This window comes from Salvelinus sp. IW2-2015, linkage group LG28, assembly GCF_002910315.2.
Source record: "Salvelinus sp. IW2-2015 linkage group LG28, ASM291031v2, whole genome shotgun sequence".
Classification (NCBI taxonomy): domain Eukaryota; kingdom Metazoa; phylum Chordata; class Actinopteri; order Salmoniformes; family Salmonidae; genus Salvelinus; species Salvelinus sp. IW2-2015.
In genome coordinates, this window is record NC_036868.1 from 2,448,432 (window position 1) to 2,464,366 (window position 15,935).

At 40.8% G+C, this 15,935-nt stretch overlaps 1 protein-coding gene across 1 annotated transcript in view; it reads right to left on the reverse strand.

Moving 5' to 3' along the window:
• LOC111954059 (glutamate receptor ionotropic, kainate 2) overlaps positions 1-15,935 on the reverse strand; it is a 132,280-nt gene that overhangs the window by 33,480 nt on the left and 82,865 nt on the right. Inside the window, exons 9-11 of the mRNA XM_070435734.1 lie at positions 12,272-12,391; positions 12,002-12,088; positions 8,532-8,755 (exon numbers count right to left, since the gene is read on the reverse strand). Of these exons, the coding sequence (XP_070291835.1) occupies positions 8,532-8,755; positions 12,002-12,088; positions 12,272-12,391 (431 nt within the window). The remainder of the gene's footprint in view (positions 1-8,531; positions 8,756-12,001; positions 12,089-12,271; positions 12,392-15,935) is intronic.

Below are 15,935 nucleotides of genomic sequence, written 5' to 3' on the forward strand. Positions count from 1 at the left end.
AAGGCGGAGGTGTTGCTAACATTTATGATAGCAACTTTCAATTTACAAAAAAACCAGACGTTTTCGTCTTTTGAGCTTCTAGTTATGAAATCTATGCAGCCTACTCAATCACTTTTTATAGCTGCTGTTTACAGGCCTCCTGGGCCATATACAGCGTTCCTCACTGAGTTCCCTGAATTCCTATCGGACCTTGTAGTCATGGCAGATAATATTCTATTTTTGGTGACTTTAATTATTTCACATGGAAAAGTCCACAGACCCACTCCAAAAGGCTTTCGGAGCCATCATCGACTCAGTGGGTTTTGTCCAACATGTGTCCGGACCTACTCACTGCCCCAGTCATACTCTGGACCTAGTTTTGTCCCGTGGAATAAATGTTGTGGATGTTAATGTTTTTCCTCATAATCCCGGACTATCGGACCACAATTTTATTACGTTTGCAATCGCAACAAATAATCTGCTCAGACCCTAACCAAGGATCATCAAAAGTTGTGCTATAAATTCTCAGACAACCCAAAGATTCCTAGATGCCCTTCCAGACTCCCTCCGCCTACCCAAGGATGTCAGAGTACAAATTAACCACCTAACTGAGGAACCTCAATTTAACCTTGCGCAATACCCTAGATGCAGTTGCACCCCTAAAAACCAAAAACATTTGTCATAAGAAACTAGCTCTCTGGTATACAGAAAATACCCGAGCTCTGAAGCAAGCTTCCAGAAAATTGGAACGGAAATGGCGCCACACCAAACTGGAAGTCTTCCGACTAACTTGGTAAGACAGTACCGTGCAGTTTCAAAGAGCTCTCACTGCTGCTCGATCATCCTATTTTTCCAACTTAATTGAGGAAATCCAAAATTTGGTGAACATGGTGAAGCCCCATTATATTAGTAGTGCTTGTGACATATATCTAAGTGGTCATATATCTAAGTGACACTTTTTAAGTGTCATATTCTTTCTGGGGGTATACATGAACAGATTTTAATAACATTTCATGTTGCTAAAATGCTGTCAGTTCCACTTTAAATGCAACAATGTTTCACACGCATAATGTATTTTCAAAGACATGGCTAAAAACAGCAAGCGTGCTGCAATATGCAATAAAAACCACAGTTCCACTCACCAGATGATGATCATTTAAAACTTAACTTCTTGTTGAAAGTTATTTTTGAAAAGGGAGAAGCTAACAAATTAGCAACAACATCCTCTTTGATAACACCTGCTGCAGCCGATGCAAACTAGCCGACAACAAAAGCTAACTAGCTAGACCGTGGGAAAACTACTGCTCTCTATTAGCCTTCAAGAAGGCAGTTTCCATACGTTTTTGTAAAAACGGTCCCACTCATTAAAACTTCTTAATGCTAGGGGGCAGTATTTTCGGCTAAAAAACGTACCCATTTGAAACGGCCTATTTCTCAGCCCCCGAAACTAGAATATGCATATAATTGTCAGATTAGGATAGAAAACACTCTAAAGTTTCCAAAACTGTCAAAATTTTGTCTGTGAGTTAAACAGAACTGATATTGCAGGCTAAAACCTGAGGAAAATCCAATCAGGAAGTGCCTCTGTTTTTGAAACCTCTCTGTTCTTATGCATCCCTATTACCATTTAAAGGGATATCAACCAATCAATTTTCTATGGCTTCCCTAAGGTGTCAACAGCCTTTAGACATAGTTTCAGGCTTTTATTTTGAAAAATGAGCGTGAACGACCACATTGCGTAAGTGGATAGGTGGGGGCTCTCAGAGTGAGTTGTGCGCAACAGAGAAAGGCGGCCATTGTTACTCCCGGTCCTAGTGAAAAACCAACAGTCCCGGTTGATATATTATCGAATAGATATTTGAAAAACACCCTGATGATTGATTATAAAAAACGTTTGACATGTTTCTGTGGACATTATGGATATAATTTGGAATTTTTGTCTGCGTTGTCGTGACCGCTCTTTCTGGTGGATTCCTGGGCATAACGCACCAAACGAACGGAGGTATTTGGATATAAAAAATATCTTTATGGAACAAAAAGAACATATGTTGTCTAACTGAGAGTCTCGTGAGTGAAAACATCCGAAGATCATCAAAGGTAAACGATTAATTTGATTGCTTTTCTGATTTTCGTGACCAAGTTACCTGATGCTAAGTGTACTTAATGTTTTGTCGAGCGATCSATAAACTTACACAAACGCTTGTATTGCTTTCGCTGTAAAGCATKATTTCAAAATCTGAGACYACAGGTGGATTAACAAAAGGCTAAGCTGTGTTTTGCAATATTGCACTTGTGATTTCATGAATATGAATATTTTCTAGTAATATTATTTGACTGTGGCGCTATGCTATGCTATGCTATGCTATGCTATTCAGCGTTGCTGATGACAATTATCCCGGATCCGTGGTTGATTCCACTGCCACTCCAAAATGTTGCCCTAATGTAGTTGAGTGGCAGATGCCTTTATCTAGCTTCTGATGGCCTAGCCAATGGCTGACTTAGCAAGCTACTGTAGCTTTATCTCCCCAGAGACCAGCAAAAAAAAAATCCTGATTGGATATTTTTTTCTCTTCAGTGTTAACCCTTTCCTTTCCAATAATAATTTAAGAGATTAAATCAGAAAATCATTAAAAATAATAAAATAATAATATATTTATCATTATTATTCTATTATTATAATCATTATTTTATAAATCCTTAGAACTTCTCTGAAGGCATAGAAGGCCAATTGTTCCCCACTGTGTTTGGATTAGTGATAACTCAATTTTACCTCAGCATGCATTTTTTTCACTATAATGAATGTCTAAGGAATCCATATGTTGTTCTGAAGTATGAACACAGAAATACCGGACATTTTGAACTCTTATTATGTGGTGATTTGACAAAATTACAATCATGGTCTTAAATTGGACTCGCTTTTTTCTGGTCTTGGTCTTAACTTAGTCTCGGTCTTGACTCGGTCTCGCTCCCGTTCTAGTCGTGGTCTTGTCGATTTGCTCCGGTTTTGGCCTTGAATCGGTCTCGCATTAGGTGGTCTCGAACACAACACTGCCCAATTTTTTTCCAAAATCGTGTTATTGTAGGCAACTGAAACAATTGACACTCTTACAATCTTTTACTGTGGCCTTAGATTCCTATTCTCCACTGGAGACCAACACAAATAATTTACCCTTTCCCCTAGATCAACATATTGACGTATTCAAATGCCTTCAGTTTATTGTGAGCCCCGATCGATGGAGTGGAATAACACTGTCACTGGAGATAACGTCCCCATCCATGATCATCTATGGAGCTCATTGAGATTCATCGACTCTCCCTCTCCCTCGACTCCCTCACTCCCTAGACTCCCCCTTCTTCTCTACCTTTTTCCTTCCTGATGCCACCAGACTCCCTCACTCCCTCGATTCCCCCTTCTTCTCTACCTTCTTCCTTCCTGATGCCACCAGACTCCCTCACTCCCTAGACTCCCCCTTCTTCTCTACCTTCTTCCTTCCTGATGCCACCAGACTCCCTCACTCCCTCCCTCGGGATATTCCTCCTTTATTATGTTAGCCCTTAACTGCAGTCAAATGACATAGTGGCTTCATGGGTGTAATGTTATTAATACTTTTAATAATTTCATAATTAATACACTTTTTTATATGCAGAAAGTCAGGTGTTTCAATGTCAAACGGTTTTGTTATATTTCAGTCTTCTGTTCTTTATATGAAGTGTAATATTGGGATGCAAACTCAAAACGTAATACATTTCAACTCTATATCTGCCATGGTATATGTATCTTCTTTTTTTAAGCCCATAACCATTTGTGTGAGGTGTATACTTTTGGTTCAAATTAGATTTGTTTAAATCTACCAAGAAACACTCTGTGACCCTGATTTAGGCCACTGCAGTAAAAGCTTATTAAGTGAGAGTGGCATCAAATTAGCAGTGTGATTGGATTAGCATTAGGCATCAGGACCTGAGAGTGTGATTTGGTTAGCTTTAGGCATCAGGACCTGTGTGTGTGATTGGGTTAGCATTTAGGCGGCATCAGGACCTGAGAGTGGGATTGGTTAGCATTAGGCATCAGGACTGAGAGTGGTGTATTGGTTAGCTTTAGGCATCAGGACCTGTGTGTGTGATTGGGTTAGCATTGGCATCAGGACCTGAGAGTGTGAGTTGGGTTAGCTTTAGGCATCAGGACCTGTGTGTGTGATTGGGTAGCATTAGGCATCAGGACCTGAGAGTGGGATTGGTTAGCTTTAGGCATCAGGACCTGTGTGCGTGATTGGGTTAGCATTAGGCATCAGGACCTGAGAGTGGGATTGGGTTAGCATTAGGCATCAGGACCTTAGAGTGGAGTGGGTTAGCATTAGGCATCAGGACCTTAGAGTGGGATTGGGTTAGCTTTAGGCATCAGGACCTGAGAGTGGGATTGGGTTAGCTTTAGGCATCAGGACCTGTGTGTGTGATTGGGTTAGCATTAGCATCAGGACCTGAGAGTGGGATTGGGTTAGCATTAGGCATCGGGACCTTAGAGTGGGATTAGGTTAGCATTAGGCATCAGGACCTTAGAGTGGGATTGGGTTAGCATTAGGCATCAGGACCTGATTAAGTTTGTGCTAGAGGAGTTGCCTAATATCGGCATGTCTGATCACCTATACAACATCCAATATGCAGTGATGTGAAGTACTTAAGTAAAAATACTTTAAAGTACTACTTAAGTCATTTTTGTGGGTATTTGTACTTCACTATTTCTATTTTTGACAACTGTTACTTTAACTTCACTACATTCCTAAAGAAAATTCTGTACTTTTTACTCCATACATTTTCCCTGACACCCAAAAGTACTCTACACACTTTGAATCTTCAGTTTCTTAGCAATTTCTTGCATGGAATAGCCTTCATTTCCTAGAACAAGAATAGACTGATGAGTTTCAGAAGAAAGGTCTTTGTTTCTGGCCATTTTGAGCCTGTAATCGAATCCACAAATGCTGATGCTCCAGATACTCAACTAGTCTAAAGAAGGCCAGTTTTATTGCTTCTTTAATCAGAACAACAGTTTTCAGCTGTGCTAACATAATTGCAAAAGGGTTTAATTGATCAATTAGCCTTTTAAAAGTCTAAACTTGGATTAGCTAACACAACCGTGCCAATTGGAACACAGGAATCCTCTGTATGCCTATGTAAATATTCCATAAAAAATCATCCGTTTCCAGCTACAATAGTCATTTACAACATTAACAATGTCTACACTGTATTCCTGATTCATTTGATGTTATTTTAATGGACCCCAAAAAAATGCTTTTCTTTCAAAAACCAGGTCATTTCTAAGTGACCCCAAACTTTTGAACGGGAGTGTAAGTGCTTATGAATGGGATATGGTATTAGGTGCCAGGCGCACCGGTTTGAGTCTCAAGAATTGCAAAACTGCTGGGTTTTTCACGCTCAACAGTTTTCTGTGTGTATCAAGAATGGTCCACCACTCAAAGGACATCCAGCCAACTTGACACAACTGTGGGAAGCGTTAGAGTCAACATGGGCCAGCATCCCTGTGGAAACGCTTTCAACACCTTGTAGAGTCCATTCCCTGATGAATTGAAGCTGTTCTGAGGACCAAAGCAGGAGCAAATCAATATTAGGAAGGTGTTCTTAATGTTTTGTACACTCATTGTATACTTCTCACATGAATAGCACCAGGGATATAGCAGAGGGTAAATGCTGTTTGACACACATTGTCATTTATAAAATAAAGTTAATGTTGTTGTGCATTTACCAACCTTTGTGTTTACCACTACATCCCACTGTAAACTGTAACCACATTCATCAGTATGACTTTGCTTAGTGTTTATGGTTCTCTGTGATAAAGGGACGTTTACTCCACAAACATGATGAATTGTGGGCCATTAAACTTCCTGCCAGCCCCATCCGACCGCCTGACAGGCCAGAATGTCAATGAGCTTCGTCTCCTTGTAACCGCTGGCGACCGTGCGCCACCGCTCAATGTCCCCTGTGGCATCATGTGGTTTGTGACATTGTGTGACAGTGTGAAACGCATTGTTGTGTGTGTGTGTGTGAGAGAGGTTTTGCTGTGCGTTCCACTCCTGTATTCCTCTGGGTTGTGTTCTGCACACTGATTCCCGCAGAGAGAAGTGTCACCCTGCGCGCACAACACACACACACACACACACACACACACAACACACACCACCACACACACACACACACACACACACACACACACCACACACACACACACACACACACACACACCACACACACACACACCACCACACACACAACACACACACACACACACACACACACACACACACCACACACACACACACACACACACACACACACCACACACACACACGACACACAGACAGAGTGCAGACAGGGGACATGCAGAGTCCCACACAGAATAACAAAAGGACTCCTCCTCTCATCCCTTCTCTCCCTCCTCTCCTCTCATCCTTCATCCTCTCCTCTCATCCTTCTCTCCTCTCATCCTCCTCTCCTCCTCTCCTCTCATCCTTCTCTCCTCCTCTCCTCTCTTCCTTCTTTCCTCTCATCTTACACTCCTCCTCTCTCATCCTCTCCTCTCATCCTCCTCTCCTACCATCTTCTCTCCTCCTATCCTCAGCCACAAAAACTCATCAGGCACCCTCCTATTAGCTGTCTGCTGGACTCAATCACTCTAGCCGGTTTTATAGATTTGTTTCCCTTCTTGTCTCAGGGCATCTGAGGAGAGGTGTGTGTAGGTGTGTGTGTGTGTGTGTCTTTGCATGTTTGTATATGTGTGTGTGAGAGAATGTGTTTGAGTGCATGCATGCCTGTGTGTGTGTGTGTGTTGTGTGTGTGTGTGAAGGAAAGAGCCTGACACTGTGATTTGTGCGTATCTAGTGTGTGAGCCAGAATGAGGAACAACTCCATATGTAATGTAATGACAGGGACCTCATTGTGTATGGTGGCCCATGCATTGTCCGAGCTCTCTGAGATATCTTTCGCGACTCAATACGTGGGTGTTCTATGGTTGTGAACACCGTCTGAGGGAATTTCAACTGCGTTTCTTTCTCAATAAAGGAAGAGCAGTTAAAGAACTACATTTCGTTAGGAACTGAATAAAAATAAAATATTGTAGAACGTAGGAAAATCCTTCCTTTTAGTCCTTTGGATGTGGGTCAATGAGCTTTTAACTCGTTAGAGATCTATTTGTAGGGGATTAAAGAAAACAATATCCTTGACATAAAGGGACTCAACCAATCAATCTGTTTGTTGAGTGGTCAATACTTCAATTATGAGAGAGCTCAGCTCAGCAAGTTGACGCCTGGGGGAAAATAGCATATAGCATGCTTTGAGCTATTACACATCAACACCCCTATGGAAGACATAGAACGAGTTATCTGATAATAAACACAATGGTATAGAGGCAATATTGGTGTGATTTACTGGGTAAGAACCCAGGTTTCCCGAATCGCCATTGCACTGTTTTAGCCTGCTGAGCTAAAGCCTCCTAAGACCACGTCTTCACGTTTCAGGCAAGGTTATTCATCAGGAGAGCAGCGTGGTTCACCGAACCATTTCCATTACGTTGGCACACAGTTCAAGGAAGTGGATGTGTTATAATAAGCACAATGTCAAACACACATCATGCAGAAACACACAAACATGCTTGCAGCTATATCTGGGTTCATTTCACTGTGTAAACGTAGGACCATGGAAAGGCTACATTGAAAATATAGAGAAACTTACCCAACATACGTTCGAAAAAGATTGCAATAAAATAAGTGCATATTCTGAACCAACTTAGGTGACAGTTGTTGCCTTCCTCTCAGCTGATCATAATGCCAGTAACATTTGGAATAAGTGCATTAACCACAAAACTCTTGGGGTCAAAGCAAAGAACACATAACAGCTGGCACCCCAGAGTTCTGGGGTTAGTTAACACTTTTCTACATAGGATTACGTAGCAATGCTTCAGTCAGGGTAATTCTACTACCCAGCGGCCAGCATTTGTAATGGGACTTCCCAATAACATCATATTCTGTGTGTAAACTGGTTTTCTGGATGCAGATAACCAGATTACAACCATCTAAAGACGTATTTTTCTGGTTGTGAAAAGGGTGTCTTAAAAACATCCTTTTACAACCAGCATACAATATTACTTCATCATTTTGTCATTGCAACCAGTTTTGCCCACTAAGATACTTCTACACTTATAATAGCTAAATAAACATACTGTATTCAATGCCTAACACTGAGCAAACCAATATATAACCACCGGTCAGACAAGGCCTCACACTGATTGTTTCATATTTTCCTCAGTCTGGAGACAAGCCAGGGCATGTCCACAGTACTTTACATAAGATATCTTTACATGAGCTTAAGGGCATATACACAGTCTGTCAGACTGTCACACTTCACTATAAAAGCTTTCCTTTAAGGCATAGAGTTTCAATTTTAGAGGTAGAATAACTCCACATTCTGGGCTTGTTCTAGTATCATGAGTTGCAGAGAAAAGCCACTGTCTGGTTTGTGAAAGCGAGGGGTGAGGGATGGCATGTTACCTGGCTATGACAAACAGCACACAACTGACACCCAAGTAAGCCAGCAGAATATACATCCAGATATCGGGTGAGAGGGGGTTGAGGAAGGAGAAGACGCCCGGGTTGGTTCCGTTGGGCTTGCGGTAGAGGATACTTATCCCCAGGGTCATGAAGGGCTTGGAGAAGTCGATGACCTTCTCCCTCACGTAGGTGATGGCCAACGGAGCCACCGCTAGGTCTGCTTTCTGCGAAGAGAGATGGGGAAGATAGCCTGGTCCCAGATCTGTTTGTGCCATCTTGACAACATGTTTGACGTGATACTGGCTATAGGACAAGATATCAAACAGATCTGGGGCCAGGCTGGTTCACCACATTTGAACCAATTACATTAAAACAGAGACGGGGGGGGGTTGATGGAGTTCACCAATCAGGGGATTTGGTATCACATTAAAAGAGCTGAGATAGACAAGGGAAAAGTCAGGGCGGGCCTTTAAACTAGGTTGTTATATTTTAAATATAACTTACCTTGCTAAATAAAGGTGTAATGTAGTTGGTGGGAACTGGGAAGTCAAAGAACTGGAAAGCGCCCCTATTATAATTTGTGCACCACCCAAAACAGACACCATTTTACTGTAGATGTAACCTCTGAACCCATCTGAAGACCATTTATTTATTTTTATTTAACCTTTACTTAAACAGGGAGTCACACTGAGATTAAAAATCTATTTTACAAGAGAGCCCTGTATACATTACAATAAAAACAGAATAATGAAACTAGAGGTCGACCGATTAATCGGCCATGGCCGATTTCAAGTTTTCATAACAATTGGTAATCTGCATTTTTGGATGCCGATTATGGCCAATTACATTGCACTCCACGAGGAGACTGGGTGGCAGGCGGACCACGTGTTATGCGAGTGCAGCAAGGAGCCAAGGTAAGGTGCTAGCTAGCATTAAACTTATAAAAAACAATCAATCTTAACATAATCACTAGGTAACTACACATGGTTGATGATATTACTAGTTTAACTAGCTTGTCCTGCGTTGCAAATAATCAATGCGGTGCCTGTTAATTTATCATCGAATCACAGCCTACTTCGCCAAACGGGTGATGATTTAACAAGCACATTCGTGAAAAAAGCACTGTCGTTGCACCAATGTACCTAACCTTCAACATCAATGTCTTTCTAAAAATCAATACACAAGTATATTTTTTTAAACCTGTATGTTTAGTTAAAAGAAATTCATGCTAGCAGGCAATATTAACTAGGGAAATTGTGTCACTTCTCTTGCGTTCAGTGCAAGCAGAGTCAGGGTATATGCAGCAGTTTGGGCCGCCTGGCTCATTGCGAACTGTGTGAAGACCATTTCTTCCCAACAAAGACCGTAATTAATTTGCCAGAATTTTACATAATTATGACATAACATTGAAGGTCGTGCAATGTAACAGCAATATTTAGACTTATGGATGCCACCCGTTCGATAAAATACGGAACGGTTCTGTATTTCACTGAAAGGATAAACGTTTTGTTTTGAAATGATAGTTTCCGGACTTGACCATATTAATGACCTAAGGCTCGTATTTCTGTGTGTTTATTATATTATAATCAAGTCTATGATTTGATATCTGACTGAGCGGTGGTAGGCAGCAGCAGGCTCGTAAGCATTCATTCAAACAGCACTTTCCTGCATTTGCCAGCAGCTCTTCGCAATGCTTGAAGCACAGCGCTATTTATGACTTCAAGCCTATCAACTCCCCAGATTAGGCTGGCAATACTATAGTGCCTATAAGAACATCCAATAGTCAAAGGTACTGTATATGAAATACAAATGCTATAGAGAGAAATAGTCCTATAATTCCTATAATAACTACAACCTAAAACTTCTTAACTGGGAATATTGAAGACTCATGCTAAAAGGAACCACCAGCTTTCATATGTTCTCATGTTCTGAGCAAGGAACTTAAACGTTAGCTTTTTTACATGGCACATATTGCACTTTTACGTTCTTCTCCAACACTGTGTTTTTGCATTATTTAAACCAAATTGAACATGTTTCATTATTCATTTGAGACCTTATTGATTTTTATTTCTGTATTATATTAAGTTAAAATAAAAGTGCCCATTCAGTATTGTTGTAATTGTCATTATTACAAATATATATATAAAAATCGTCCGATTAATTGGTATCGTCTTTTTTTGGTCGTCCAAGAATCGTCATCGGTATCAGCGTTGAAAGATCATAATCGGTCGACCTCTAAATAAAACATACACATATATGTGTTTAAAACAATATAATTCAGGACACAATCAACCAAAATAAACATATTTAATAAAAGCAATCACATTCAACTACATAAAAGTCGTCAATCAGTATTTAAACTGCCTGAGTGACACCAGCACATCTAACTGCAGTGAACTCCGCAGATTGTTCCACAAATTAGGGGCAAAAAAACGAAATGCTGATTTTCCCAAATCTGTGGAGACTGAAGGGATCTCTAGTGTTATCCATTTCTGAGAACGGGTTTAGATAACGTATGACTCTTAACTTAATTAATGACGTTACATATGGAGGGAGTCTCTGTCAGATTGCTTTGTAAATAAATGAAAGAGAATGCAGCTCTCTTCTTACAGACAGAGAGGTCCATCCCACATGTTATACTGACTACAATGATGAGTCCTAACATTGTCCCCTGTGATAAAACGTACTGTGGAATGATAGACTGCGTCCAAGGGTTTCAAAACAGCATGTAAACAATATCACCAAAATCCAATACAGGGAGAAACGTTGTTTGAACAATCTTTCCCCTATTTTCAATATTGAGGCATGATTTATTTCGATATATAAAAACTATCTTGGATCTTAGCTTCTTAGTCAGATTTTATATATGTGTTGTGAAGGACAACTTGTCATCAATCCAACCCAGGTACTTATATTGAGAAACAAGCTCAATTTGGGCTCCATTTGTAGCACACATATGCAGGTCCTCAGGGTCAACCATGAAGCTCCATTATAGACATAACCTCTGAACCTATCTGAAGCCTGTGAAATTCCATTACAGACATAACCTCTGAACCTATCTGAAGACCATGAAACTCCATTACAGACAAGACCATGAAACTCCATTATAGACATAACCTCTGAACCTATCTGAAGACCATGAAGCTCCACTATAGACATAACCTCTGAACCTATCTGAAGACCATGAAACTCCATTATAGACATAACCTCTGAACCTATCTGAAGACCATGAAGCTCCACTATAGACATAACCTCTGAACCTATCTGAAGACCATGAAGCTCCATTATAGACATAACCTCTGAACCTATCTGAAACCTGTGAAGCTCCATTACAGACATAACCTCTGAACCTATCTGAAGCCCGTGAAGCTATCCATGATCCAACCAATCGTATCCTTGTCAACACGGCAACCCACCAATGACCACAATGGTAACCATGACAATAGTCCACTTCTCCTCCCCCTACTCACATGGTCCATGAGCTCCCTGACCATGCCGTTCCACTGGCCCGTGCTCTCCTCCAGCGCCCCGTACTTCCCGTCCTCCACCAGGCGCACCTATTAATGAGAATAAGAATGACAACAGCAACAACTATTAATATTAATAATAACAATATATGTCATTTAGTAGACACTTGTAGTAGTACACAAATTCATTTTCATACCATCGTGATTGATCCCAGAACCCTGGTGTTACAAGCACCATGCTACGCCAACTGAGACACATGGGAAGCCACTCACCTCATAGCGGAAGCCCAGGATCGCTGAGAGCTCGCGGAGAAGGTCGATGCAGTAGCCTTCGAAGCGGTCGTTGCCGTACAGCGGCTTGTCTGACTTCTTGAACATCACGTAGGGCTCCACCTGTTAAGGAAACATGGGGGAGGGGGGAGGAGATGGAAGGAGAAGAAGAAAGGAGAGAGAGGCAGAGAGGGGGCAAAAGACAAAGGTAGTTTGGTATTTGTTGGCCTTTTATTAGGATCTCCAGTAGCTGTTGAGGAAGCAGCAGCTTCTCTTCCTGGGATCCACACAAAACATGAAACATGACATACAGTGGGAAGAAAATGTATGTGAACCCTTAAGAATTACCTGAATTTTTACCAAAATTTGGCATAAAATGTTATCTGATCTTCATGTAAGTCACAACAATAGACAAACACAGTCTGCTTAAACTAATAACACACAAACAATTACAATTTTTCATGTCTTTACTGAACACACCGTGTAATCATTCACAGTGCAGGTTGGAAAAAGTATGTGAACCCTTGGATTTAATAACAGGTTGACCCTCCTTTGGCAGCAATAACCTCAACCAAACGTTTTCTGTAGTTGCGGATCAGACCTGCACAACGGTCAGGAGGAATTTTGGACCGTTTCTCTTTACAAAACTGTTTCAGTTCCACAATATTCTTGGGATGTCTGGTGTGAACTACTCTCTAAAGGTCATGACACAGCATCTCAATCGGCTTGAGGTCAGGACTGACTGGGCCACTCCAGAAGGTGTATTTTCAAACCATTCTGTTATTGATTTACTTCTGGGTTTTGGAATGTTGTTCTGTTGCATCACCTAACTTCTGTTGAGCTTCAATTGGCAGACAGATAGCCTTACATTCTTCTGCAAAATGTCTTGATAAACTTGGGAATACATTTTTCTGTCGATGACAGCAAGCTGTCCAGGCCCTGAGGCAGCAAAGCAGCCCCAAACCATGATGCTCCTTCGACTGTAGTTTCCAGTTGAGATGAGGTTTTGATGTTGGTGTGCTGTGCCTTTTTTTCTCCACACATAGTGTTGTGTGTTCCTTCCAAACAACACAACTTCAGTTTTATCTGTCCACAGAATATTTTGCCATTAGCACTGTGGAATATCCAGGTGCTCTTTTGCGAACTTCAGACTTGCAGCAATGTTTTTTTTGGACAGCAGTGGCTTCTTCCATGATGTCCTCCCATGAACGCCATTCTTGTTTAGTGTTTTACGTATTGTAGACTCGTCAACAGAGATGTTAGCATCTTCCAGAGATTTCTGTAAGTCTTTAGCTGACACTCTAGGATTCTTCTTAACCTCATTGAGCATTCTGCGCATTCTGCGCATCTATGGAAGACGGCCACTCCTAGGAAGAGTAGCAACAGTGCTGAAATTTCTCCATTTATAGACAATTTGTCTTACCGTGGACTGACTTTTAGAGATACTTTTGTAATCTTTTCCAGAATTTATGCAAGGCAACCATTCTTAATCTTAGGTCTTCTGAGATCTCTTTTGTTCGAGGCATGGTTCACATCAGGCAATGCTTCTTGTGAATAGCAAACTCACATTTTGTGAGTGTTTTTTATGGGGCAGGGCAGCTCTAACCAAAATCTCCAATCTTGTCTCATTGATTCGACTCCAGGTTAGTTGACTCCTGACTCCAATTAGCTTTTGGAGAAGTCATTAGCCTAGGGGTTCACATACTTTTCCCAAGCTACACTGTGAATGTTTAAATTATGTATTCAATATAGACAAGAAACATACAATAATGTGTGTGATATTAGTTAAAGCACACTGTGTTTGTCTATTTTTGTGACTTTTATGACAGTCAGATCAAATTTTATGCCAAATTTATGCAGAAATCCAGGTAATTCCAAAGGGTTCACATACTTTTTCTTGCCACTGTAGTACTGAACATTAATAGACAAGAACAGCTCAAGGACAGAACTACATCAATTTTAAAAAGGCACACGAGCCTACATATCAATACAAACCCACAAACTATCTAGGTCAAATAGGGGATAGGCATTGTGCCGTAAGGTGTTGCTTTATCTGTTTTTAGAAACCAGGTTTGTTGTTCATTTGAGCAATTTGAGATGGAACTGTATGCTTTCTTGCATTTGTTCTGGATTTGGGGACTGTGAAAAGACCCCTGGTGGCATGTCTGGTGGGGTAAGTGTGTGTCTCAGAGCTGTGTGTAAGTTCACTATGCAAACAATTTGGGATTTTCAACACATTAATGTTTCTTAGAAAAATAAGAAGTGATGCAGTCAGTCTCTCCTCAACTCTTAGACATGCATAGTATTTATATTAGTCCTCTGATTACAATAAAGAGCAAGACATGCCGCTCTATTCTAGGTCAAATGCAGCTTAACTAGGTGTTTCCTTGCAGCACTCGACCACACGACTGGACAATTATCAAGATAAGATAAAACTAGAGCCTGCAGGACTTGCTTTTTGGAGTGTGGTGTCAAAAAAGCAGAGCATCTCTTTATTACAGACAGACTTCTCCCCATGACAGTTTTTTACCTAGAGAGCTGCCCTGCGGTACACCTCACTTTACATATTTGACATTAGATAAGCTTCCATTAAAGAAAACCCACTGAGATCTATTAGATAGATACTGTAGCTCTGCATTCACAATATGGCAGAGGTTGAAAAGCCATAACACATACATTCTTTACAACTAGGTTATGAGCAATCATATCAAAGACTGCACTGAAATCTAACAGTACAGCTCCCACAATCGTGTTATTATCAATTTCTTTCAACCAATCATCAGTCATTTGTGTCAGTGCAGTACTTGTTGAGTGTCCTTCTCTATAAGCATGCTGAAAGTCTGTTGTTAATTTGTTAACAGAGAAATAGCATTATATTTGGTCAAACACCATTTTCCCCAACAGTTTGTTAAGAGCTGGCAGCAAGCTTATAGGTCTGCTGTTAGAACCAGTAAAGGCTGCTTTACCACTCTTGGGTAGCGGAATGACTTTGGCTTCCCTCCAGGCCTGAGGACAAAGATTTGCTCTAGGCTCAGATTAAAGATATGACAGATAGGAGTGGCTATAGAGTCAGCTAACATCCTCAGTAGCTTTACATCTAAGTTGTCAATGCCAGGATGTTTGTCATTATTGATCGATAACAATTTTTCCACCTCTCCCACACTAACTTCACAAAATTCTTTCTTGCAATGCTTTTCTTACATTATTTGTTCTTTAATGCATGAGTACGATGGCTCACTGTTCATTGTTGGAATTTCCTGTCTAAGATTTCCCACTTTGCCAATGAAGTAATCATTAAAATATTTGGCAACATCAAATAAGGGAGGGGGAAACAGGGGAGAGAGAGGTGGAGAAAGGGAAGAGAGAAAATATGGAGAAGAGAGAGCAGAGAAAGACGGCAACAAAGAGTGTCAAAAAAGGAACGAGAAAGAGAATGATGAGAAAAGAGAGAAAAAAAACATCATACTCCATCCATGTCTGGTCTAGTAGTGTATGTTAGACTATGAAGTCCTATCCTTGATAGTACCGAAGGGTTAAATCTGTGCTGTCAGTCGTTGTGACTTCAGTGATGGAGACAGAGACCTATCCTTCAGTGATGCTGCTGTGAGGCTACAGACATACAGAGACTTCAGTGATGCTGCTGTGAGGCTACAGACATACAGAGACC